Here is a 26,447-nt window from a genome sequence, read left to right as displayed (position 1 = left end):
ATTAAACAAGTTATAACTCAACCACCATTCGAAAGAATTTAATGGGCCATATCCGTCAACACAAGGCGAGGCTTTCAGTCGTTGTGCCGAGGAGCGTTGGTGTTGCCAGGATCCTGGGGTCCTTCCAACGCCTTATGTATTTTTTGAAAAGTTTCAACAAAAGATGTCGAGTACCACGGTCGAATGATGATGGTGGCTCATGGCGTCCCCTTTGCATGACCCCAAACTCGTTGAAATGCTGTTGGTTTATAACCAAGGGGCCACGAATCAGACCGCGAGGGAGTGCTTAGCGAGACGAAGCATATGAACATCCAGCGAATGTGGTCCTGTTGCCAAGTGTCGCAAAGATGACGACGGGATTATCGAGAAACACGCCTACGTCAGGGGGAAGTCTTAACCGCGACTCAGCGCTCGTGGCTGATTACTGCATTTAAAAGCTCCCAGAATAGAACGTGTACAGTGTGACTGCTGGAACTACACCGCAGTGAATTTTTCCTATTAGCAAGAGTAACTATTTCATTCACTTCCTCCGCACTGTACAACCACTAATGGTTTCCGTCAGCAAACAAAAGTCCTTGTAGGATGGCAACCGACTCTCACTTGAACGCTTACAGTTGAAGTGGGTTGAGCTATTTTGGAATTTTACTCGCCGAGTGCAACTTGCTTCAGTGTGTCTTGTAAGTAAGACTTTGGGAATCTTATTTGACGAGATAACACATCAAGAAAACTTTGGTTTCGGTTTTCCTATTCGGGGATTGAAAATATAATACAATAGTGGCCAGTTTAAAACAACTTTTCCAATAACCAAAGCAAACTTTCGAAAAAATCATGCCAGAAGTGTTTTTGTTCTTAACAGCCTTAATACAATGCTTTTGATTTTTTTTATTGTGACTTAGCTGTAAACCAGCGTCATCCAACGAAAAGTTCTTTTCACTGCACGATTCGGATAAAAGATGCGCTAATTCAGGCGAATGTAATAAAGAAGAATACATCACGCTGATATTTTCACCCCCGGGGAATCCGATGCTTTCGAAGCGGAAATTGTAACGTAGTTCAAATTGCAAAAAGATACTTCTTCCCTCCCCATCCCCGCGCGCTGGTAACAATGTTTCAGGAATTGCCAACGCCCCGCCCAAAAACGGAAGAAAACACATCACAGAACCGCGCGTGGGCAACCGTCGTGCTTCCGCGCAAAGTTCAAACAACCTTTTGACCTACTTTCGACAGCCGACAGTCTTTCGGGATGGTAAATTGGCGCAATGTGCGTAGGGAAAACTTAACGTCAGTTCGGGTCACGCAGGGTTGGTATGAAGCAGACGAAATCAAACATAAAAGTGCAAAGCAATGTTTGCGCTGTTATCTGAAACTTTACCCACCGAATGGGGAAGACGCCAGCCACGTACGATTCGCGTGGGAGTCGGTGTCGGTTCGTTGACTCCTCGGTAAAAAAGTATGGAGTTGGTTAGGGCAGCGGAATGGCCCGAGGCGGTGCTGCGAATACTAAAAAGATCTTTGGCGTCACTTTGGTGGGTTTTTGTTTTGGTCGCCGTGAAATATGGTCGTCCAACGTATCGGAACATGATGAATCATAACTCACGCCGTGGCTCAGCGTGGCGACGCCTTGAAGTTTGACCCCCGCGATAAATCTACTCTCGCACTGAATCTCGTCAATGGTCTGATAATGGCTCCCTTTTGCCAGTGCCATAAACCACCATCGACTGCCGGGGACGTTCCCACGGGGGTTGGCAGCTTGACGTGCGCTCGTTATACTACAAGTTTACTTGATGTCTCTCCATCTTATTACGCCATTTTTTAGCCTCGCCCATCCAATGGGCCCTACCGGCCGTGCGGAAGGAAACGGTTCCGGTGCCGCCCAGTGAGTGGAGGAAAACATGATGTTGAGAGCAGTTACCATGACGGTGTGACCCGAAACAAGGGAGGAAAAAAATGGACAACTTCTTGGATGCGTAATAGCGTCATTTATCTCTCCATCCAGAATCGATTACTTCGGGGTCTTCTTTTGGGTACGCCGAGCCCACTAAAAGGCCTGTGAATCTCCTAACGGTACAGCAACAACGGAACTGAACCTTTTGAAAACAATAAGAGCTAGATCTTCGGTGGGACTCTGGGGAATTTGGGTGCAAGAAACCTTTACAGCGCTGCTTTAAAATTCCTTTTTACGCTTCCTTCCTTTCACAATCGGGTTTGCTCCAAAGGCTGCAGCAAAGTTTTATCTGCTTCCTGCTAAAGGCGGAAACACCGACTTGCCCAATCCATGTTCCTACAGGAGCCAATCGAGCCCAAATGGAATACTACATTACAAAGGGACAGTTTGTTTGTTCCTACTAAGATCCTCAAAAATCAATTTCACAAAGATGGGGCTCCACGTGCAAGGCAAACGCGCCTTCCTAAACCCTCGGTTGGAGTTTCTTGTGCCTCAATCAATCCTTGCGGAAAAGGATAATTTTATTATAGAACCAACTCGAGACAGTTTCCAAACGGATACCGGATGGGTGTGTTCGGTAGTGTAAAGTTAAGGGACCATGAATTCAGGATGGACGCAACATTTGTCACAATCCATACCCCGTCCATCCCTTCATTTGATGGACTCCCCGCCTTCCTTCGCCGGGGCGTAAAGTTTTCCCAGGCCGCTTTCCTGTCAGGTTTGTTGTAAGCAGAAGTGGGTGTCGCGCAGAAGTTGTGTTGGCGACCTAATTTTGAGGAAAACGTACGTTTCGGTCAATCAAATTTGGGGTTTGATTTGTTTGTCTATCGTTGTTTTCCTGGCAGGGGAAAAAACACAAACTGACATCAGTAGAGGGCGTCGGGTGACTGTGTTGTTCCGAGCATGTAAATTCTAGAGACACTGATTGGCAGCTGTGCAAATGAGGTGGAAAACTTGTGAGAAACACGAACCGTTTTATAATTTGGATGTTGTTTTTCATTTTAAAACAACATTGCTGTGAATCTAGGGTCCAACTTTCTTTCTGAAGGTTCGTTTTCTTACGGAGAATGCCGGATATTTGCTTCCGGAAATTTTTCCCAGAAAATGATACCCCCGAGAAACCAATTACGTTAAGCGGAAACCGTTTGATAAACCGTTTCTCCGTTTACTGCTGCCCCTTTTTCATCATGCCCGCCGGCACGTGCCCTGTGCGGAAGGGTGGGAGGGTTAGTTGGTTAAGAATTTTCTCGGCGTTCAAATTTGGCACATTTACCTTTGGCATCAGATTCTATCGGAACCCTTTCCGCGCTGGGCTCGGGAATTTCCCGAAGGTACTGGTTTAATAAATGTCACTCCGAGCCCGAGGGTCAACTGTCAGATAATACCGGAGGCCGATCGAGGGAGGATGCTGGGAGGAGTCGACGCTGGCTATGGTCAGCCACGTGACACTAATCAGCTTTTCCGAGAGATATTTGCTTAATTTTTCCTTTTTATATTGAGATTCCTCCCACACCATACGCGTCAACAATTTTTTGGAGCCTGAACGTTCTGACCGTTTGTATGCGCCGGCTGAACTTATTGCCTTCTCTTTTGCCGGTTATTGTTTTTAATTCCCTTTTTTCGGATGCCTAGGGCTGCTGTAACGCGATATGGGCAAATTGTTCGATTTACTGTTATTTCTTTGTTTTTGCTGCCAATTTCGTTGAACAGAAAATGGTATGAGAAGTAAAGAACGTTTCCAGTTACTGGGCGAATTTGGAGAGTTTGGATAAAACCGATTCGATTTTTTGGAACATTTTTTTACGTAACCGTTGGGTGCTACAGAATTCTTAGATATCTTTTGTTTTCGGCGTTTCCGATTTCCAAAACATTTTATAGAAAGTTCGCTAGCTCCACGTTGGGTATTTTAATCAATTCATAATTTTATTACTCGGCCCGCTTATGTAATTTGATTATATGCAGTGATGCATTTCTTGTTGTTTCTCTCTAAGAAAGTAAAATCGTGTTACAGATTTTTGTTACAACATGTTTCAAAATATTGGAGTCTAAGACATTATTCGCTATTGCTCGGGACGTACTGCGCATTCTTCGTGGGGTGTAAATATTACAAAAACATTTACCAAATTAGATGTTGCTTTAAATAAAATCAGTTCCAGCTTTGAGTATAATCAAAAATGTGTCAAAAAATGTGCCCAATCAAAGTTGTTTAGTTTTAGGTAAGTGATTTTTCTCATAGTTTAGCATTTTTTAGATAGTTTTGATATTTTTAATGTATGTTTTGAAATACTAAACAATAATCTTAAACAATTGCAAGTGATTCACACCACAAAGTTGTACTTCTAAGTCTCAGGCTTTGAGCAGTAAATAACAACGTTCACGAACAGCATCCAGTGACGGCTCAGCTGAATGGCGGTTGTCGCTGGAGCCTTCGTTCCGACGCCTCCATGAACCAGATCGGCCCGAAAGCGATGCCAGGGCGCATCCGTCCAGGGCCGAATATATCGGACTGTTTGATCAGGCTGTTGTAAAAGAGAGGTGAAATGTAAAACGAAACCTGCGTGCTTTCAACACACCGGCACAACTCACCGTTGGCGGAATGAAGGAAACCAGTCTCGTTACGGGGCGAAAAAAGTTAAAGAACGCTTCCAAAGTCGGTTCGATCACGACCGATTGCGAATGGCACACGCGATCCGTCCGATCGTCACGGTGTCCCCAGATGAATTCCTCCCGCAGGCGCCCAACGGCGGTGCACTGCGCCACGAATGCACTGAGCAGCACAATCTTCACCACAAACGACCACATTGTAGCATCGATTCCAAGCGACTGCTTGCAAACTTGTTACACGCACTCCGTTTGGGATGGAACGATGTGAAATGAAACAAAAAGATAAAAACCAAAGGCTTCCTGTCCTATTTTCGAGGAGAAAGTTGTGATGCCGTGGACGGACCGATTAGCGATGGAAGTTTCGTTTGCTTTATGATTTTGAAGTACAAATATTCATAATTATAAAGATTTGTAGCTTTTTCAATTCAATTAAAAGTTGTAAAAATCGATAAGAAAATAAAAGCTCTCGACAGTTGGAAGCTTAACGGCTAAAAGAAACATTAACATAACAAAAAACAAAATATCAATATTAACTTTTCCGTCTCCCAATATTTAAAGCTGTTGTATATGATTTCCACGTTACAGGCAAAGTAAAACAAGAAAAACATAACAACCAATAATTTAAGGCCCACTCACCAACACAAACGAGATTAAACATACTTTTACCTGTTCACTGTAATTAACCAGCCGGATTCACATTGTATGCTTTCTGGTGCATTCCGAGCATGCAAACTGTCGCCATCCAAGTGGACGCTGTAATAAAAATTAAGGAACTTTCATTCATGGGTCTTTTTCCCCGCACGGCTACCAATTTTTGTGTCAACTTGATTTTGCTGATCAAGCCGAAACACGAAACCAATACTGTTGTATTCACACATAAAGTCACAGGATATTGCATTTTTGTTAATTTCAGTTGGCAGCCAGTGATTAAATTAACGCCAAATTTGAGCATGATTCAAATCAGATAAAATTGTTTATACATTTAAAAAAAATTTGAACATGAATATAAATGTATAAGTGTAAGTGCTAAAACACAGAAGTGATTTAAAACTATTAATCCGGTGCAAATATTCGCAAATAATCATGTCCTTCATCAATCCCTCCCCGCAAGACCAGCAACTTTCCTTAAAAAAAACGAGGGAGCAATGAGAACGAGCGAAAAGTTTCTTAATTAAACACCTCACAGGTTTTCTCAATTAGTGGGATCTTTTCTGCTTCGTTGTCCCGAGCAGCACAACAATCTTCCAGATAAGTGGATGATGGGGAGAAAGGGGGGGGGGGGGGGGGGGGTCGACGGTTCGCGTTCTTGCGTGGCTTCCAAACAGGATGGAACAACAAAAAAGTTCAATTATATGCCACTCGTCGCTGGCCGTTCGGAATGCGGCTATCTTACCACAATTGGCAGGTCGTCGTGCAGACGCAACGCGTCGCCTGTTCATTAATTCTCCTCCAAAGGGAAACTTCCGGCGACGGCGGCGAAGAAAAGGATGCGGCTAAGGAAGGCAAAACAAAAACTGTCCGCCACGCTCGGACCGGGTTAAGATTAGATCCACATTGTGCGTTTTATTTATTTGCTGGGTGGACAAAAAAAAAACGAGGCACCATCGCAGGTGAACAGGAAAGTGGGGCAAGATTTGTGAGGGCTTTTTTTTCGTAAGGACCGAAATGGGGAGGGAGCAATGCTCGCCCAACTTCCGGGCAGCGTTGTAGAACGTATTAAGATAGCGCTGCACATTATTAAATTTCTTTCACTTCCTAAATTCGCTTCGCAGCCGCCCGGAACAGTAATGGCGGAAAGGTAATAATGGCCCAACCAGACACATAGTTCAGCCGTTCCACGTAGAAATAAATTCGCTCACAATCGGACCATACCGGAACTGAACACTCCTTCCAACTCACCGAAAGTGGCCAGTTGCTTGGACAGTTGTACTTTCGTGTATTCGTAAAGGGAGGAGGGAAAAAAGCCGGAGGCCCCGATCGGAGTGGGTTCGTTCCGCAACGTCCTTTCGAGTTAAAGGCATTTCCTCAAGGCAGTCGGGTAACGGAACGTGCAGCCCGGACCGCAAGACAAGCGAAACTCGCTGGATGATTGGAGCGCCCGGGTTGGGTTTATCGATGGGTTGAATTGTAATACCGTATTTTTATTCGACACGCATGATCGACTCGCAGTAATCAGTGCCAGAACAGCGTCGTCTGCCCGGTCGGATGCAAGGACGAAACATACACACACACGGACGGACAGCTCGCATAGTGGGGCCTCAGAGGGAAGGGGGTGCGGGTGGTTGAGCGACCCATCGAATCGGAACGAAACGGAATGGAATTTCGGTACGAAAAGAAACGACCATTTTCGAGGGCTTTGACTTGTCGGAAATGGTTCACGTCCTGTTTCCTTCCACCCGGTTCACCCGGTCGCGATGGTGTGGGTGTTTGAATATTTCGGACGGTCCGAGCCAGCGCCAGGGCGTCCTAGGGCGGGAGTTTGTGTTTGTTTGTGCCACAGTTTCGTGTTTGATTACATCGGTCATTTGTGTGGCGTTCAACATGGTATCGTGTTTCTTTTCACAATTTACCTCCCAAAGAGCGCGTTAGGATTTCGAATCGTATAGCCAACGAGTATTGAAACGTCATATTTTTGAAGTGATTCAGTTTTAAAACTTCTAACATGGCGAAATAGTTGAAGAACTTTTCAGATAACAGTTTGACATTATTTTTACACTTCGACCAATAACAATATGATGAATTTAATATAAGTTAAACAGCAATCAATGAGTTTCAGAATTGCTCCTGCTTTCGTTTTAAGATAGGTTATAAATAAAACCTAACAGTTTTTGTGGAAATACCATCCAAGCCTCAAAAGAAATCAAAGTGACCCCCACACATCTGGTGGAACATTGGCGGCCGACGTATGAACTACTTTCGTGACGGGTTGGAAGAAGGGCAGGGGGGCCCGGAAATGGGATGATAAAAAATACATACCAACATACGGCGTCAACGCACCGATAACGCAAAACTTGTTCGAATGGCATCGGACCGTTGCGTTACACTCCGCTGACGAGGGGGTGTGGGAAAAAGGGAGAAAGTGGGGGGCTAGGGTTGGGGCGGCGGTTGTTTGTTATTTTCTGGCGGATATTCGGCGAGTCACCGCACGGATTCGATAAACAGGAGCCGCGTGGGGGCATGATTAAGAAGCCCGTGACAGACAGTGACAGCGATAGGGTGGGAGTTTTGGTGAAAGTTCAAATGAAAAAGTGGTCAGCTAACAAGCGGATGGCGGTTCTAGCGTGATGTTATGTGTGTGTGACGCTGTAGGGCAGCGGAAGAGAAAAAAAAGGTAAAAAAGGTGGAATGATGTTTGGGAAGTTACACTAGCGACTTCCGACGTGAATGCAAGCCAAATGCTGTGGTCAATATCGCCGCACTTAACCGGCACTGACAGAATGTTAATAAAAGATTTGATTTATGGGAAAACCAATTCCGAGTGCCTTTATACGAATCGATTGTTGCCTTTTTGTGTACAAGAAGAGGCATTTACGGTAGTTTTCGAGATCTTAAACTTGTTCGCATGGTTTCTTTTAAAACAGAAACTAACTGAGCACTGGATTGGATGGCTTTATTACAAGAATGTTTTGTTTATTTACCAAATTATTGCAGACTAATTGAGATTAGCAATCACAACTCGGCTTGTTGACCCAAGTAGACGAGTGTCGGTATTCCCTGCACAACTCTCACCAAGATAGCGAACAATTTCAAACTCATTTTAACCACGAAAAACTTTCATATCGGTTGTGGACTTTTCCCGTGGTTCCGTGGTCATTATTGCAACATGTTTTTAGAATTTACAATTGCCACTCTTGAGATCATTAATCATCCGTCTCCGTCCTTCGTTACGTACCCAGTCCGAACCATCAAGTATAATTATTCAGCGGTTGTATAACTCAACGATGATAACTACTTCGAGTGGTTTCGAAGATTATCCCATAAATCCGCCAACATCCGCGTACTCAGCCCGGCGTATCACCATAGTAAGAGTAATGCAGCAGACAATAACAAAGAAGAGTGCTCAAAATAGCTCTCCCTTTTTCGGGTGACACATTTGAATAAACACCATCGTCAGCATGTTTTTGTGTATCGAATCGTTCATTGAATAATAAAGACATTAAGACCGCAGCGGGGAGAGGGAGGTTCGGGGGAAGCCGTAATGTTGTCGCCAGGATGGCAAACACCGGTAGGAACAACACGAAGGCTCGTGAACAACATGAAAAATAAGCCATCAAAATCGGGTTTGTTCGTTCGACGCTGATGGGGCGGGTTTTTTTTTGCGTTCTGCTCCATCTCTCTCTCTTGTCCCGAAGGTTTGTTCTTCTTTCTGGATACCTTCATCCAAAGCATCTTCGATGCTATTTAATGATCAGTTCGATTCGATGAGCGAGGGCCGGCTAGCAGATACATAAGAAAAAAAAGAGTGAATTCCTGTAATCCCACCGTCCAAATCCGACCCTGTCAAAACCGCTCACACACCATCAATCTTGTTGGAGTTTCACATCTGCCACAAATAATGGCAATAATGGCGCTAATAAAAGACGTGGCAATGGCCTCCGGGAGGAGGTGGAGGCCGGAAACATCGCGGTTCACCGTCCCAGCTGGCTGAAAATGGCCACTCCGGCTAAACGGCACCTTCATTAGGCGCTTCCTTCGAGACGCCAGCGATCGCCAATGAATCTTCGCCGTAATTTCTTAACAAACACGGGACCCATATACACACATACACACACACACACGCACACCGTCCGATAAGAAGCATCGCACGCAACCGATCGATTAACGGTCGAATTTTTTATTCTATTATTTTCTCGCACGAAACCGACCGCCACTTTCCGATTGTTTTCTCTCAGAGGTGGGGATGGTGGAGGACGAGATTTTCATTCCCACCCATCGAAGGCCACGGGAGTCATTCCCTTTGCTTGCCCTTCGATTTCCTAGCCACCATGATTATTTATGTTTGATTTATGCCGCGTCCTTGCCGTGCTCGGTTCTCATAATCTCACCGAACGACGGCGGTGGTGGTGGTGGTGGCGGGACCGGAAATGGGTTCTTAAAACGGGCATTAATATTTTCAGGAAAGCGGACGGCACCGTAATCCCATCGTGGATTAGTTTTCCTATTGGCGAAGCGTTCCGAAGCGTTTTTTTTTATTTTATTAACGCTTATCGTGTGCGCGGACTGCTTTATTTCCCTCAACGGTGCGGGGTTTTTGTTTTGGTGACGGACTATTTTTCATTACAGATGAGAGGTTTTTTTTTCCATCAAGCCATTTTCATTCCATCGGCTTCTAGTCGCTAATGTTTTTTTGTCCCACCTCAAGTCCGAAAACAACCTTGCTTATTATCTAATCCTTTCTGAGATAATGCTCAGCGATTTCTGCTAAGCTTCTCAATCAATCATGATAATTATGCTGTTATGTGTATAAGATTCCCTGTTTTCCCTGCTAAATTTCCTCCTCCCCACACCCAAGGGGGAGAGGGGAGTTTGTGCCGAAACTGCTGCCAAGCGTTATTAATTTCATTAATCATTACAAACGAAAGGTGCACGCTCATTTGTTTCACATACAAAACGAGGGCGTGGAAGGAAAATAAAGGATAGAGAGTTTCCCGCGTCAATTCATGTGATTCGGCCAGCTGGAAATTTGCTTGTGTCCGTTGCTGTTGCTCATTTTCATGCTCGTGCCTGTTTGTTTTGACTTCCTTTTTTCTTCACTTCTTTCAGAATTTCTCTGTCGACAACGATCAGCGACGTGCAGCGGAATGGCTGTTTGACGAGTGAAAGCGGACGACGACGTGCCGGCGACGTGTGAACTGGGCGTGAGAAAAACCAGCTCCCCGGGACACACACCGACCGGGCCCTCACTCCCATGGCTTCCAAGGTCGGTGCGGTTCATCCTTCTGGCGCTGATTACTGCCGCGATGAGGACGACGACCACTTGTCCCGGGGTATTCTCCGGCAACCGGCAAAGAAGGTGCACCACCGTGGACTTCCAGCCACCACTGGTCCCCTCTAGCCAGTGGCCAACATCGTGACGGTGTCGTGAGCAGTGAATCCGACCGCTCGTGCAGCCTCGTGTCAAGTGTTCACCCCGCGGAAAAGCGCCGGTTCGTTAAGTGTGCATTTAAAAAAAACGAATGACGCTGCAGAGCGAACAAAGCAGAAATCAAGCGCAAAAGAGGTGGGCTTAGTGCAACACGACGGAAAAAGAAAGGAAAAACCAACGGGAAAAAAGTGGGAGCTCAGGCTCAGGTGTAGCTTTTTTACAAACAGATACCAATACCGCACCAATGCCGCTTCCAGCCGCTTACCCTTTAAGTGCTTACGACCAATAGAATGTCCTAGTTTTTCCAGGCGCTTTTTTAGTGCCATTTAGCACATCCTTCCTGCCTACCGACACGCCGTGAATGTGTGTGTGTGTGTGTGTGCGGCGAAGGAAGCAAATAAAAAAAGTAAAAAAATAGAAAGGAAAAGGTGCGTGCCACCCGCAAAGGCCACCCAAAGTCGGGGAGGTGGAGTGTCTATGAGTGTGTAAGTGTGTGTGTGTTTATGAGAGCGCATATGCGTGCTAAGTGTACGTGCTTCTAGTTTCCGGCCCGCGTCCTGGCCCGTGTCATACACAATGAAACTCAGTGTCAGTGCCTATCGAGCCCATGCATCAGCACACAAGAAGATCCTCTCCAGCAGTAGCTATCAGACACAGTTCAACTACGGAAGTACGGCGGCCGCTTCCTGCTCGGCTCCGACCTCGTCGGCACTGTTTTCAGTAAGTGTGCGAGGGATCCGTCATCGCGAGGAACCTCACATCCCGCACCCGGGATCGCGATGCGCCACCATTGTTTGTTCGTATGCGCGACACAACAAACAGCAAAAGAGAAGAACAACATACACACGAGGCACTGCAAATAATATTCAGCACATTTTTTTTGCGTACTTGAGATGTGCCCGTTTTTTTGTTTCGGTTCTTGTTTCACTCCCACCTAACCGCGCCGCATTTCCCGTTGAATTTCCTGTGTGCTTTTACCCCGGCACTTACCGAAACTCGTTTTGATAAGCACAGATTTCCCTTTTCGTTATAATGCGTGATCGTGTGAGTGTGGCCCCGTTTTTTTGGTTTTCTTTTATTCATGGAATATATGGTTACAGTAGACTGTCCCTTGTCTTTATTATAATCAAACGTTTCTTTTCCGTAGCTTGTCTAACAAGGTGTCCAGAAAAGCATAAATTGCTACACCATACCCAGCTCCTTTTCAGTCGTAATGATCGTAGCTTGTAGTCGAAACACGATTTACAATTAATTCCTCTATGTTTGAGCTCTTAACACTGGTCCCTGGGGTTTATGATCAAACCTGCCGGATCCTTCTATTCGTGGCTAGAACAAATGTTAGTTTTGTTTAAAATTAATTAAAATTAACTAGAAAGGATTGGTTTGAGTTTGTCCTTTACGTTACCACGTTGCAAGTACTAACCGGAAAAAGGTTAACGAAAACTTCCCTTAAAATCCATCCATCCGTACGCTTATGTTCGTGGCATCTTTGCCGAACGCATTGACAACTCCCCGTTCCAATTTGCTCCGGTTGTACGTAGACTAAACCCTCTCGACCGGGAGCGCGTTCCAAACTTCCCTTTTGGCGGAGGATAAACAATTCTTTTATCGTGCAGTGACATCAACATGGCACATGGAATAAAAGTTGACAGTTACCCAGGAGGAGCTCCAGCGGACCGGAGGGTTGCACTTGAAATGGGATTTGTGCGCATATACGCTCCATCGAAAACAAAAAGGGATAAACAAACCGAACCGAAAACCCCAAATGCAATAACGGAGTTTGCCCTTGGAGTGGCCACTTCACCCGTACAGTACGCAAGACAATGGTGCGCGATGGATCTGCATGCTTTGCCGAAGACAAACAGTACGTTTCACTTAGGGAGAGAGCTTTTCCGGGAACCGGGAAAATTCGTTTGGCTTTGGTGTTGAGAGGTTTTGAGTTTGGAGGAAAGAAATCAAATCGTGCGGTTCGGAAATCTTTCAATCTTTTTCGATAACATTTAGAATTGGTAGAAACTCGTGCTACGAAGAAATCCCTTACGGTTTGGATTGGTTTGGCGTAGTTTTGATAAAATCCATTTCAAGATTTAAAAAAAAAATAAAAATGAAATCAAGCAAAAAAAGAAAAAATCCTTAACCTAATTCCACATCCACGAAAGAATGTATTTGTGAGGTATCTCGGTGAAGCTTAAAGAATATTGATATTACTTTTTATGACCCATGTTTATTACCAAACTCCAATCACAAATCACCTTGAACGGCAGATGAACAAACAGCCGTAAACAAGCATATACACATTTATTGAGTTAAAGCACGGCATGGCAAAAACAAAAACGAAGCAACCCGACCCGTTAATCATTACGAATCCCATGGTCGTTCCCGACGACGCCCCAACCCAGCGACGGCACAAAAAGCTACATTCTTTCACACACGGGCCGCTTCGTCAGACGCCCCCGATAGATCGAATAACCGATTAGACGCGGAGCGGACGGAACGGTCGAAATCGACATCCGGTGGACGTTTCCGCCCCAGAAGCACCTCGTCGAGATCGAATCTCCAAGAAAAAGGAGGCGAGGAATCGATTTCGTCTTTTTCTCTTTCTGTTTTGCCTCCCCCCCCCCCCCCCCCCCCCTCATGCCACCTACAACGTGACCTCGTTCCAGAGGCGCGCTTCATCAAAGATTGGGCAGGATGTAACGGCCATCGAATGGGTTCGCAGGATCGATCGATGAGGTGAAGCGGTCCTTAGGGCGATTTATTTGACATTCCATTCGATGTCAGCGGGAATTCACTCGAGCTCAACGCTCGTGACAAAATGATTCCGATGCTTGCTTTTATCGATTCGGTTTCGAAACGTTGCCACCGGATCAAGGTCGCTAGACGGGAGAGGTAGAATCTGCGAAGGGATTTCGCTTCGGGCCATTGTTTCGCACCGTGTCGTACGCAGTTTCACCTTCCACGGAACCCGACACACAAATGAAAAACACCTCGGAAAGGTAATTTACTTAATGCCAGTTCGTGAAAGTCTATCACCCCAAAATGCCCATCAAGCTGTCGTTCGGAGCGTCGCACGATAATTGTACGACCGTGAACGTGAGCCACGGGATCCGCCATTTCAGCGAAGATGTTCGAACTCAGCACCCGCCCCCTTTTTCACCTCCCTTCACACCCCCAGTACGAACACGGTAACGATCAAAATTAACCTGCAATAAAACCTGCCCCGAAAAACCAAAGCCACCGTTTGGGGGTGGGAGGGAAGAAAACACAGGGCACACAATCAAACACTCTCTTTCGCACTCACTTTTGCAAATCCCACACCGAATCCTATTATCGTCGGGCCCCCTCCCCTTTCTGCACGTAGTCAATAAAACGGGTGGCATAAAAATTCACTTTAAGCCCAATAAATGTCCCTCTTCCTGGCGCGTTTTTCCCCGGGTTTGGTGAGCCGGGTGGATGCGGAGGAAAATGGCGGCGAGTGCTAAAGCATGTTCAGTCGACTAAAAATAACTACCGACGAAGAAGCGACCAGAGTGAGCATAAACTGCGCCGTTCTCCGCGCTTCTCCGCGGCGACCACGACGATTTCAGGCCTCCTTGGGTCTGAATGTATGTATGCATACATCACCCGGGACCGGCGAAAAGCATGTAACCTATACACAGCCAACCGGAGTGGTGTGTATACTTAGCGTGTCCTTTCGATTTTCTTAACTCGCCCCTCATCGTTCTGCCGGATGCCTTCGTAACGCCAGGACTGGCTGTTCTATCTTTACGCCAAATTAGATTTGCCAGTCCTTTCCGGCTCGCTTTCCGGGCATCCCGTCCAGCGGTTCTTCGGATAACGCTGAAGATAGCTGGAGGAAAGGGGAGGGAGGGGGTTGGAGGATGGCAAGGACGAAGAGGCATCACCTGCGGCCAGGGTATTTTCGGGCACGCACGAACACAAGTCCATCGTTAGATGGTTTCAGCCGTGAACGATGGGAAGACGTGCGTCGAGGTTCCCGTCTTGATGTCTCCCGGTTGACTTGGACATGATAAAATGTTTTCCCAGGTAATCGTGCGCCTACGAGGGGGGAGAAGGGAACGGGGTTTGCTAGGGGCGAGGAAATGGTAAACTGTTTTTGTTTGCTCTATCGCTCAAGTGTCATCCAATTTAGCTACCGTACGTGAATTTATCGCCCTTCTGGCGGTTAAGGTGACCGAGCCGGTGGCCTTCGTCAGTCGCTTCGCTAATAGATCGTGGGTGTGTGTATGTGTGTGTGTCCTTTAGATCCCTTCTTCCCGGGTTTCTTTTGATTGGTCGCGTTGCGAAACAGTTGAGCATGTGCGTCCTTTTCGGTTGGCTTCTTCAACCTCGAAGAAAACTAAACACCTCCTCTGGCAGATCAACGTCTGTTGAAGCCGCAAAGGATTTGCGAAGGAATGCGCACTGCCACGGGGCAAGCTAATACGCACGGTTATCAGCCGCTTGGTAAACGATACGTTTCCTAGAAATGCTAGCTATGAGGACAACGTTTCAGACGTTCCAAAATCCCCGCCGAAGGCACTGTTTGTAGGAGGAAAAGTTGTGTTTTGATGTGAGTTGGCTGGATTGCCACTCGACTGCTGTCCGTCGCCATGAGACCTAATACCACAACCAGATGCTTCCGGCCGTACTTGGCACTTATTCTGTTAATTGCACGCAAGCACACATGCAGGGGTAATAACTTTTCCTACGACGTTTGCTGCCGGCTTCCAACCACACAGACATCCTGTTTCCTGCTAAACCGTGCCGTTGGTAAAAGGGATTTGAGTTTATAAAAATCAAGAATTTCCACCGAACGGCTCGTTGCTAATTCATCGAGAACCATGTGCAATAAAAGAAGAAGAAACCTGTTGGAAAGTTTTTCTAAAGAATTAATTTATTTCGTTCAGCCCTTTGGCTGAAACATGTTTCTCATATTAAATAAATGATTTTGAATCAACTTTTTGAAGGGGAAACTTTGCTATGGATACATCCCCAGGACTCGCCGTCCACGAACTTCATGTACAAATATTAGGAAGCAAACATTCGGGAGAAGTTAATTCTCGATTAAAATCCATCACAGCTCACGGTGAAAAGGGTTATGCTTCAATTAATGTTTCCAAATTGAAACATTAGCAAGGGTTTCAGCATAGCACACGCTACGTTTGAAACTCTTTTATGAAAGGAACATTTCCATTAAATGAAGCATTCACGATGAATGATGAGACATCAAGTTTAGTTAAAAGTTAAATTGATTAGAATAATTATTGGTTAACAGAAAGGGTTTAAAAAACAGAAACTCGTCAGCCAACTGACTTTAGAGGGCTATCAAATATACATTTACATAAATATAGCTTCAAATATCCTCTTCTAGATAATTCGTTACAAGTAAAATAAAAAGATCCATCTTGTTTGTTAAATTACTTTCCACGAGAAACTACGCAAATTATTTAAGAATTTAATAAACAGTATTCAAATTCTGTTTTATTTTTCCTTTTTAAAGACCTATCAAATTATTTATTCCACTGTAGACGGCGGTTCGACGATTAACAGAATAATCAGAAGATATTTTACAAATTTTGCGAAAATGTCTAAGCTTGTTCCAATAATCCAATAAACACGCCGTAAAGCATCTAAACGACATGAAAATACGACAATTCAATTATCTTCGTGTCTCTTCGTGAGCTCTCCCTTAACGCAAATTGCGCATTAAACCATGTTTATGCTTCATCACCCACCAGATTTGAACCGCAACGTTCAGCACCTCAGCCGTCCTCTTCCCGTAGGAGAAGTTTCATTTCGATTTTGCTTTTTCTGCGATTCTCAATGCTTCGCTTGCTTTCAGCCGTGTGATTCGACGTCGGGTGGTGGTGGTAACGTCTTTATGGCGTATCATGGGACTTCAATGAGCTGTGCAAATTTTTATCGTAGCACTTTGGGTGGGAATTGTATTTAGGTTGTTTCGTCCAGCGGAGGAGGTAATTAATATTGGTATTGGGATGACAGAAGCGCTTGACCTGAGACACGTTGAAGTTCAAGTTTCCAAAGCATAAGCTATAACAAACAGGAAGCCGAAAATGTTCCACAAAGCACACATTCGTCGGCTTCAATTAATTATGGCGTCAAAAATTGGGGAGGAAAGTGTTTCCCTCCAGAACACTTTGAAAGGACCTACACCAAGGCAGCTTCTAAGCCGCGAAGTATTACTACACAAAACTTCAAAGCCTCGTATTGCCCTTCCGAACAAGAGAGCACAAGAAAAAACGAGGATAGCGGACCGAAACGTGTCCTGCCTGGTGTTGGTTTCTCGCAACACGCCTCCACTTGCAAGACCATCTGTATCGCGAGTGATTGTATTTCCCACACTTGGCTCTTCGGGGGCTTCGCTAAGGGCGAAAGGACAACACGTTTTGTCTATCGTAGTGCCACTCTCGTCGACACCACCGTGAAGGATATCATCCACAGTTTTCGGCCTGAAGGTACGCCCTTCACGGAGATGGGACGTGTCCCGGCTCGAGTTCGCAGGCCTATCGCCTTGTAGGAGGAACTAGTTTCTTACACTGCTTGGCGGCCCCAATAGAACATCCCCGAAAGCCAAACTTTCCTTGTGCAGCAGATGAAAAATTGACGCCCTTTGCCAGCAAACATCGTGTTCAGTTTCGGTGGCTTTCCGGCCAGGAGATAAAGACACTGATACGATGGCGTTGGGTAAAGTTTTTCATTGGATTTGATATTATCGTTTTATTGAAACGCACACACGCGTAAGCGTGCACTAGTTTGAACCCACATTTTCTTTTTCCAAACCCTCGGTTTGACATTCCAGTGGTTCCTTTGTTTTTACGCGAAAACAAGTGGCCACAAGAACGAATTTGTCGTGTTTGCTCACGTCCTCTGTTGAATTATTAAAGCTTACATCCTTACGCCTTCATGACTTTGTCCGTGTCCGCATTTCCTTTGTTTTAGAAGCCAATTTCATACGCGTGCTCCATTGCCTTTTCCTGCTACTTTTTCTTCTTTCATTTTTCCTATTTTGCTCCTAGAAAGGACGGGTTTTCCGACCCCTAGAACGGCTGCTAGGTGCTAGTGAAATAGAAATAGAAACAAGATAAAAACCCTCATCTTCCTTCAGGGGTGTCTATAAGAGATTGCAAACCCCTCAAAACAAGCTTTTCTGCCTGTTCTCTGCTGTCCCCGTTTCGCTCCGTTGGCCTACAAGGCAGAAAAACAACTTTCCTCTTCCATAAGGAAAGAGAAAAGCATGGCAACCCCGTATGGCAAAAACTTTATGGGGTTGTTTTCAACAACCACTGTACGGGCGGGCCGGTGTGAGTGGACATTTCCACAAGGGCAATTGGCAAATTGTACACAACACTTGGGCTCACCATTCCAACGGTCCACACACCACCACAACACAGCCTTATAGTGTTACACAATCTGGCAAAGAAGATTAAATTTTCATCACATTTGCATTTCGCTCGTACACGCCGTCAGACCGTACGTCCGAAGCGCGTTACGCGCTAGTCCTCGAAGGGGTGGGTTCACTTTTATTTTACGGAGTTTCCCCCGATAGTTGGCAACTGAAAGGCCGTTCCGTGGAAATGGATAGAATGTTGGAATTTTGTTTTTGTTCTTTTTGGTTTCTTGTTTTCTAATCAACGATATGCAACAATTTATTACATGTTGCTGCAGAGGTAGACATTTTATCTACTCAGAGACTTTGGGGAAAAAATGTTGTGTTATTTGTGTTTCTTTCGCAGAATAGTAACGTCCCAATAGATGTGACACTTACCCTTACCTCAACGATCAAAATTGTCTCAGCAGAATATTTTATTCATGTTGCCCGTCAGTCCAGCAGTTCTATGTTTTTTATTGTGCATTTTACCTCTGTGGTGTTGTTCAAACAATTTCATCCCTGCTAAACCCCATATCAACTCCAATGTAGAAGCTCCTCAAGGACGTGTGAATAGTGCGCACTATTCGGAGCTAGAAACGGGCATGCTTGTCAGACGTTGTCCTTAGCTTCTGTACAGACTACTTGAAACATGTTTCGTCCTTATCTGCTTCTTCTAGCTTCCCGATTTAGAGATTTCCCTTTTTTCATTACTCGTTGAACTGTTTTTTGTTTTATCGTTTGTCAACCTTTCATTTCACATCAATGTTATTATAAGCTTACTATATCAAATTCTGCGTTTATTCACATTGTTTCTTCATCTCTAATTACATATTTTCTCTTTCTTTCTCTTTTCTCTTGGCAAAAATCTTTCATATAGGTATGTAAATGAGTCTACAGTATTTATTATTATCTACTACTTTTCCATCTTTCTTATCTCTCTCTCTCATCTTAACAATACTATCTTATTCATAATTTTTCTATGTTTCGTTTTCTCTATCTCTTCTCTACTCCTCTTTACGGTGTTTAAGCTATCAAAGCAGCTTTTGTACCTTAGGCTTATTATTTGTTAGTGTGTTTATCATTCAACAAAGTGTGGTTGAATATAGCGATCGATCTATTAGGGACTTTAAACGTTTAAACGTTTAATATGTTGCAAAAGATAGATGGATATATTTCTGAGATCGTAAATCATATTAAGTTGCTGCTAAATCAATGTGATAATGTTTTAAACTAATCGTAGCTACACGGCATTTAAAAGATCAATAAAAGTGGTTGGAGATATCATGACTATCAACGCAACGAATACAATCCCTTCCAGCGGAAGTAACGCAGACCGTTTAACACTTCAGATCATTTCTAGATCATCACAACAGTCACCATCATCTTTGTCGAGCCGGACTTAGCATCGAATAAAGGACGGAGCAAAGGATCTACAACAGATCAGCGACAGCATCGTCAGCCTTCAAACACGAGAGAACAGTCACTTTTCTTCTCTCGCCTTTCTTCTTCATCTCTCTGTCTCTGTTCTTCTGCATGTCCCACGCCATGGAGGTCAGAAGGAAAATCAAATTTCTCATACCCTCGACCATACGCGAGGTCAAGGTATGATAGTGCTTATCATTATTCTTCCCCAGTACCTCTACACCACTTCTTAATCCTACTTTTTCCGCAATGGCTGAAACCGTCTGTTTGAACTTCCTTTATATGTTCATTCTCACTGAAACAATCTAAATTCTTACTGTGCCACATATAGTCGGCTTTTTTCAATATAGTGATTCTATTGAACCTCCCGCACACCAAACAATTGACCTCGTCCGTGATTGTTTATGAAATGTTTGCTGTTCCATGTTGTCGATGTTATACTCGTTCCATTCTTCAAAATATGTCACCTTTTGTCCACCTCTTAATGTTGTATGAGTGTTGTTGAATGGTGTACGTTATTTGATGATTTTTTTCATTCAATTCGTATTATTCCTTCCTGTAATGTTCTTGTGATGTGATGACTCAACAACGTGCCCCTTTGGAGACTGATTTTAATTTACCTCCTAGAAATGTGGAAAAGTGATCGACTTTCCTTAAAATCATTAAACACTCCCACCGGATAGTTCATGTGGATTTTATATAATTTGTTAAAATATAATTCATAAATTTAGAGTCTCAACGCAATTGATCTTGTCAATAAACAGTTAAACTAACCAGAGCACTTAAGCACGGTTTTAAGTAATTATCTACCTAAAACAAACAATCAATCACTAGTATAAATGCTTTGAAGTAAAACACATGTTTACATGTACGAATTCTTGGAAAAAATGATAAAAACAATTTTGTGATTCCATGAGATCTGATAAACAAATGTAGGATTCAAATTTTCAAAAACCAAAACAAATAAGAACAACACACCCACATTTGGTGTGTAAGCTTCCGGGTGGAAAAACTTTTTTGCGTGTCACTTTGATTGCTCAGCTTAGGCATAATTCGCGAGCGCAAACATTGAAGATAACCATAAGACTCACAGCTTCCAACCATCATCAACGCGCGGTGCAGGACTTATCAGACCGAATGTGTATTCAAACAAAGTTTTGTGTTTGAAAGGAAAAGCATTCAACCAGTACGATGAAAAAACAAACCTCTGCATGCGAAAGTGTCCCACAAAACGAGAGCTTGCCTAAATGCGGGGATATTTTGATTTTATTCTCAACGGACCGAAGCAGGGACACTCGCCCGTGCCCGTCCTTTTGCTTGACAGGCACCATCCGGCAAGGCGCACTGTGAAGCCCGGTGATTTATGTTTTTCTGTCGGGTTTGTTGATTCATTTCCTTAAAATATACCGTTGTTGTTCGTTTTGCGAGCTCGAGTGAGCGAGGGAAAAATTATGTACAACATTCTGCGAAGGTTCCAAACCATTGCCTCTACTCTGCGAAGCGCTGTCGAGGCGATAGAGCAAGTAGTTTTGCTACAAGATTTAAATCTCTCTCGACCAATGCCGTTTTCCATGAAATCAGTGTACGTGTACGTCCGTCGGTAGTGTGTACCGTCCCTGCGTGACTTGTTTCCCAATGTCCGCCGTTCGTAGAACATTTTCGTGTGCCCGTGGCGTGCAAAGTTTTCCATGGTTGCGAAGTCTAAACCAAACTTTGTTAGATGCTTTCTCCGAACCTCTCCCGAACCCCGTGAACTTATCGACATGATTCTGATAACAGTAGAGCTGCTACCCATCCCTACGCCTCTAGTTGAGAAAACTTTTACTGATCGTTTGATTGGCATTTCTTTCATCTTCCGAACCAACCCTCCGGTGCCACCCCGCAATGCCTCATGTTGCGTTGGCTAACACACGCGCCGCACGTTAATGAATCTTGAATCAATCAGGAACTGGAGCACCTGTTGGCAGACTCTGAGCCGAAGGTACGTATTTTGTAGATTCGTGTGTGGCTTTGCTCGCCCCTCAGAGACACATCTGGATCTCTGCCTCTCTTGGGATCAATCAAGCAAGTGTGTTTAGTGGATTAGCGTGTGCGGCTTTTCAGTAGAGAACCTTCGAACGGTCCGGGCGAGAAATAGTTGCAAAACGGCTTGTCATCCGCTTATCGCCACACTCCATGTTGGTTACACGTGAGAAGCTGCTTTTTATTCTGAGTTTCGAATCATCCCAAATGTAGTTTGCTGTAGAGTCCACAATTAACACCTCACGATGAGTTTAGCCAAAGTATTTCAATCAATGGAGCACGATTTGTTCGTAGCGTCAACACTGGAACATAGCAGGCCCTGGCTCACATGGGTCTGATACTTCAACGCGTAGTCCGTATGCGGTATTCAAATGTAACTTTCACCACGATTCCCCCCTTTTCGCTAATTATACCATTGTTAACAACCACTGACGCGTTGTGCAATAAATGAGGATTTAATGACGATCCAACATTGATTCAAAACTCAATTAATGAACTCCAACGTGGCAGCTCTATTCTATGTGCTCCCTTATTGCGCTGAACCCAGCCGATGCGTTTATTACCAGTGAGCGTTGATGAGTGTGTTTGCTGATTAGCAAAACGGAAACCAATCAAAGGTGGGGTGCAAACATTTACCAACCTGCGGATTCCTTTCTGCGGTAATGTCAGTTGATCTAACTGGATTTAACGAAAGCATACTGTAGCTCTACCAATTAATCTCTTTTATGTGGTTTACCGCCTTAGTTCGAAGTGGAGGCGCTTGGAAAGTAGCCGATAAATAGCTGATTCTATGTCAGTGAGGATTAATTTGAAACGTGCCAATTATTTGAATCAAATTGTAGATTCAATTCCCATTAAATTCCATGAGCGCTTGCTCGTCAAAACCGCAGCCTCGTTGAATTGTGAAGTTATCGATAAATGAGGCATTTTGGATTGTTTACTTTGCCACTTACTTAAGCATTATCTCTCGACACATTTATGTTGAAACGGGGCGTACGGTCTGTTGAAAACGCATGCTACAAATACAAAAGGTTTCAGTTTGTCCTAAATATACTTTTGATTGCTCCCATCTTGTTACAGCCAATACTCTGTATAACGTTTGATTTGTGGTACATAGAATAAAGGACAGCACTAATGAACATTTTGTTTATATTCCTCACGGTCATCTCAATAAGCGCTAAGAGCAAAGGCAACAAACCACCAACAGGGTCTGATATCATATTTACGAACTCTTTTCCTTAATTATAATAAAACAACCCTCAATCCACATGCTGCAAAACTGAAATATGTACACGAGCGGTTGTATTATCAAAATTTAACCAAACAATGCCCCATGTACAGGGAGAATCAACATTGCCCGAAGCCTGTCAATGGCAGCCATCCATCGTCGCATGTCGTCTGCTAGGATGTACTCTGCCGAAATGTACGGTTTCACTAACCCAACTTTACAGCATCCCTTTCGTGCAGCTCCAAAAAAGAGGTTCTTTGGTGTGTTCATCACTAAAAAATACGCATACACACACATACCAACACTGACTAACAACAAAGTTTGGCCCATGCACACCCGCTTGTGGCGTTATATCGTTGAGGCATGCAATGGCCAGCATCGTGCAAATTTGCATCAACCCTTCCGACAACAAATTCATCAACCTGACTATCATGCATGAAAATGGGTGACTTTCGGACGGTGAAAACTTCATCCCGGGCTCGCCACAACGTTGGTTTTGGTCGAAATACTGGCTATCGGAGGAGAGTCGCGTATTGTTACGAGAGTAAATAGATAACATTTGAATAATCCTGGTGTTCATTTATGACGGCTTGGTTTTTTTGATCATTCCACTCCGCTCTGGACGGGATTGGTTGAATAATTAAAAAAAAACCCATCGATCAAAGCTAGTAATCTTTATTCATAGTTTGTTCTCACTGGGACACCAGTTAGTTCAAAAACATTTACTCATCCGTTCGTAGGATACATTAAGCCAAACAATTTGACACGTGAAATTAACTTTGATTGCGGTCTATATTATTTTAAATCTCCCGACAGATTCACGAAAAAATCAGCGAAGAAAATGGAAAAATAAACAGTTTTATTGAACAAACACCAATCAAAACTCACCCCACAACGGTTTTATCGTACCGTTCATAACGCAGTGGGAGGAATTTATTTGATCAGCACCATCCCCAGAAGGGCGGAAGGATGAAACATACATTCGCTGGCAACGGAAGCTGCGTGTTTTATTTCTACCCTACGCCTATCGCTCCACAAAGCGCTGTCACACGAATGGCTCCGTTTGTCTCTACTTGAGTCAATTTAATTTCCCAAATTATCGTCTTTTCATTTTCTGCCCCAAAGGCTCACACAGCAGGAAAATCAGCACGCGAACCCTCTTACGGTGGTGAAATAATAAAAATGAAAGGGCGCAAGCACGCAGCGTCCCACAGTCAAACGCGCCGTAACATGAATCATTTGATTGTTGTTTATTGGTTGGCTGTTTTACTTTTTTATCTCAGTCCTTAGATCCAACAACATCGCACACGCACTGGGTGCGTACGGGTGTGTGGGTGCTTTTATTTTTATAGCACTGCTATCAATTTTCGCTGATCCCACGTTTTTCCGCTGCTTGTGGCGCACGAAGGCGAAATAAAGAGCCTCACACGTGTGCGGCCACATGTGACCTGGTTGTTGTGCACGGGCGGCATTTACAATGAGAGCTGATTACAAAATCGATACGGAAGCAAGCGATGCTGCGTCGAAATAGATTTAAAAGCGGTGGTCGATTCTAAAATGTTCTGCAAAACTACCCACACGTGATTGAAATGAGAGTCACTGTACAATCTTTGACATTTATTAGCACTAATTTCTTCTTTCCTTTTCCTATGTCTGACGGCTGACTACAAATTTCATGTCTACAAAAATAAAATAGTTATTCCCGATTCGAATGATGCAGCCTGGTTGGCAAGTCAAACCTCAATTCCACCATCCACCAGGCGCCTCCATCGGGAAAAGGTCATGCAACAGCTGTGAGGGAATGGCCTTCTACACCCTCGTTCACGCACGCTGCATTAGCACTGTAGTTCTCGGCTACGGCTCAATCGATGCCAATTCGATCATTCGCCGCCGAATAAGATCTAATAAAACCGATTTAACGGCCATTCGATATGTTTTACGAGCGCAATGTTTGCCCGTTTAAGCGCTGCGCTTGTGTGCGTACCTTCCTTCCGCTCGGCCCCATCGGTAGTGGCAATATCAAACAACGTATTTTCAGTGAGTTTACGCAGATTTACAAACAAAATCACACGACTCGGTGCGTCTTACCGTACGCAACGCTGGTTTCGTCGTGCTGCGTCTTGGCCGGGACGCGTCCATCCGTTTTGGTGGAAGAAATTTTCCTAGATCAAGCTTTTTCGCACCAGTCGCTCGATTCCGCTCCACGGAATCCATGATGCGATGGAGTTTGTTATTGTGCTTGAGCGCAATCGACGTGCTGATGCTTTTGCTCTCGAGTTCAAGCACAAATAGAACGGTTCAGTGACTTCTTTTCCACCGGTTTCACCGATCCCGGGGTTGGATTTCGGGGTGAACGATGCATACATATTTTACCAGTTTATTGAGTCGAGCAAGGAATCATCGTGTTTTAGTAGCGTGTTTTTAACATTTACGTGAATAAAGTAAGAATATGTGCTTCCTTCACATATAAGCCATGTATAGACAATGAAAACAAACAATAGAGAAAGTATATCCTTTACTTGCCCTTTCAGTTTAGTGAGTCAAAAACATTCCACTATTTTTAGATTAAACTAACTTTTTCTAATCCTGCAGATACATTATTTCTTTCGTCATTTGTTTTGGACGCTTATGATCGTGGCGAGATACAAAAATTTCACTCCAGCACAATTGCTGCAATCATTCACAGCGGGGTAGCATTTATTATATGCTCTCCGTTTGCTTCTCTCGTCCACAAACGCTGTAGTTTTTGCTGCCTTTTTCCCAACGAAACTGTGAAAATGATGTATTGAGATCAACTCATTAATCTTCGGTGGCATTTTGAAGATAAAAAAAAGGTCGTCTTTTAGGAGCCACTGGAGCAGCTTAGTTTAATGCACCCGTAGTAGTATGCGTAAAGATATTTGTTGTTTGCTTCAAACACGCAGCATCCTTGTTGTTATTATTGCTTGCGCTGTTAATCGCTTTTTCATGATTCTGTGTCAAGACTCTTCGCACAATAAACGCTATTCTGAACAGCTGTTTATGAATGTTTCAACATTAATACCGAGTAAAGTTGTACATGCATCCGTCTTCTCATTCTCATTGATATTTTTCTGTTTTTTAGTGTTAATAAAGTGGATCTAATATGAAGACATGTTTAACTCGTATGCAACCAAATGTGTGTTCACAGGTTTCAAGTCTAAACAATCTACCCTAACATGCGTGAAATTTGTATTTGTACCCTAACATTTAAAACTCTTTAGTATTCGATACACAAACAATTCAAACTTTATCGAAAAACGATCCTACATTTGTATTCTTCTAATTTAAATAATCTGTTGTGCCTTTTACAACTTCTCTTAAAAATGTTGAAAGCATAAAATAAATTATTTTCTTTATTTGCTTCATGTTATTATCTGATTCAAAGAACCGATGTGTTCAAACACGTACCATTTCGATAGACTGAGAAACCCATTGATAGACCGAGATACCAACGATTGCCAATTAGGAATCTTTCGTTTCAACACGACTACTGTGACAAAATGTTGCGCAAATCTTGACAACATCCAGCCTTCGTTTCGGCGAACTTTACGAGAAGTGCAAATTGTAACCCAACCGTGCCCAGACGCTTCAAAAGCAGGCGACCAATTTTCCCAACGGTCGCAACCCTGCTGAAAGAAAGCTAGCAGCAGAACGAAACCCATCCAAAAGGTGGGGGGGAAATTCGCAGCCATCAGGCATCAGGCGTCAGGTTCGCTGCAGCCGGCGA

The 26,447-nt window shown here is 44.1% G+C and overlaps 2 protein-coding genes across 2 annotated transcripts in view; one reads left to right on the top strand and one right to left on the bottom strand.

The window, feature by feature from the left end:
- LOC131259387 (uncharacterized) overlaps positions 1-26,447 on the top strand; it is a 94,454-nt gene that overhangs the window by 40,331 nt on the left and 27,676 nt on the right. The window contains exons 3-4 of the mRNA XM_058260867.1: positions 10,313-11,354; positions 21,395-21,430. Of these exons, the coding sequence (XP_058116850.1) occupies positions 11,242-11,354; positions 21,395-21,430 (149 nt within the window). The 5' untranslated portion in view covers positions 10,313-11,241. The remainder of the gene's footprint in view (positions 1-10,312; positions 11,355-21,394; positions 21,431-26,447) is intronic.
- On the bottom strand, positions 4,285-4,747 carry LOC131272383 (uncharacterized). Its single transcript, XM_058274105.1, has 2 exons — positions 4,532-4,747; positions 4,285-4,464 (listed from the first exon to the last, which is right to left on the bottom strand). The coding sequence occupies exons 1-2, from the start codon at positions 4,745-4,747 to the stop codon at positions 4,285-4,287; spliced, it is 396 nt and encodes a 131-aa protein (XP_058130088.1).

Source organism: Anopheles coustani, chromosome 3 (assembly GCF_943734705.1).
Source record: "Anopheles coustani chromosome 3, idAnoCousDA_361_x.2, whole genome shotgun sequence".
NCBI classification, from domain to species: domain Eukaryota; kingdom Metazoa; phylum Arthropoda; class Insecta; order Diptera; family Culicidae; genus Anopheles; species Anopheles coustani.
The sequence above is the reverse complement of the archived record's forward strand: the minus strand, read 5'-3'. Positions and strand labels throughout refer to the sequence as shown.

Bases quoted from the DNA above. Each gene is read 5' to 3' on its own strand.
- LOC131272383 (XM_058274105.1), bottom strand. From the start codon at position 4,747: ATGTGGTCGTTTGTGGTGAAGATTGTGCTGCTCAGTGCATTCGTGGCG. The intron at 4,465-4,531 runs GTGAGTTGTGCC...CTTTTACAACAG, and splicing joins TTTCCTTCATTCCGCCAACG to CCTGATCAAACAGTCCGATA.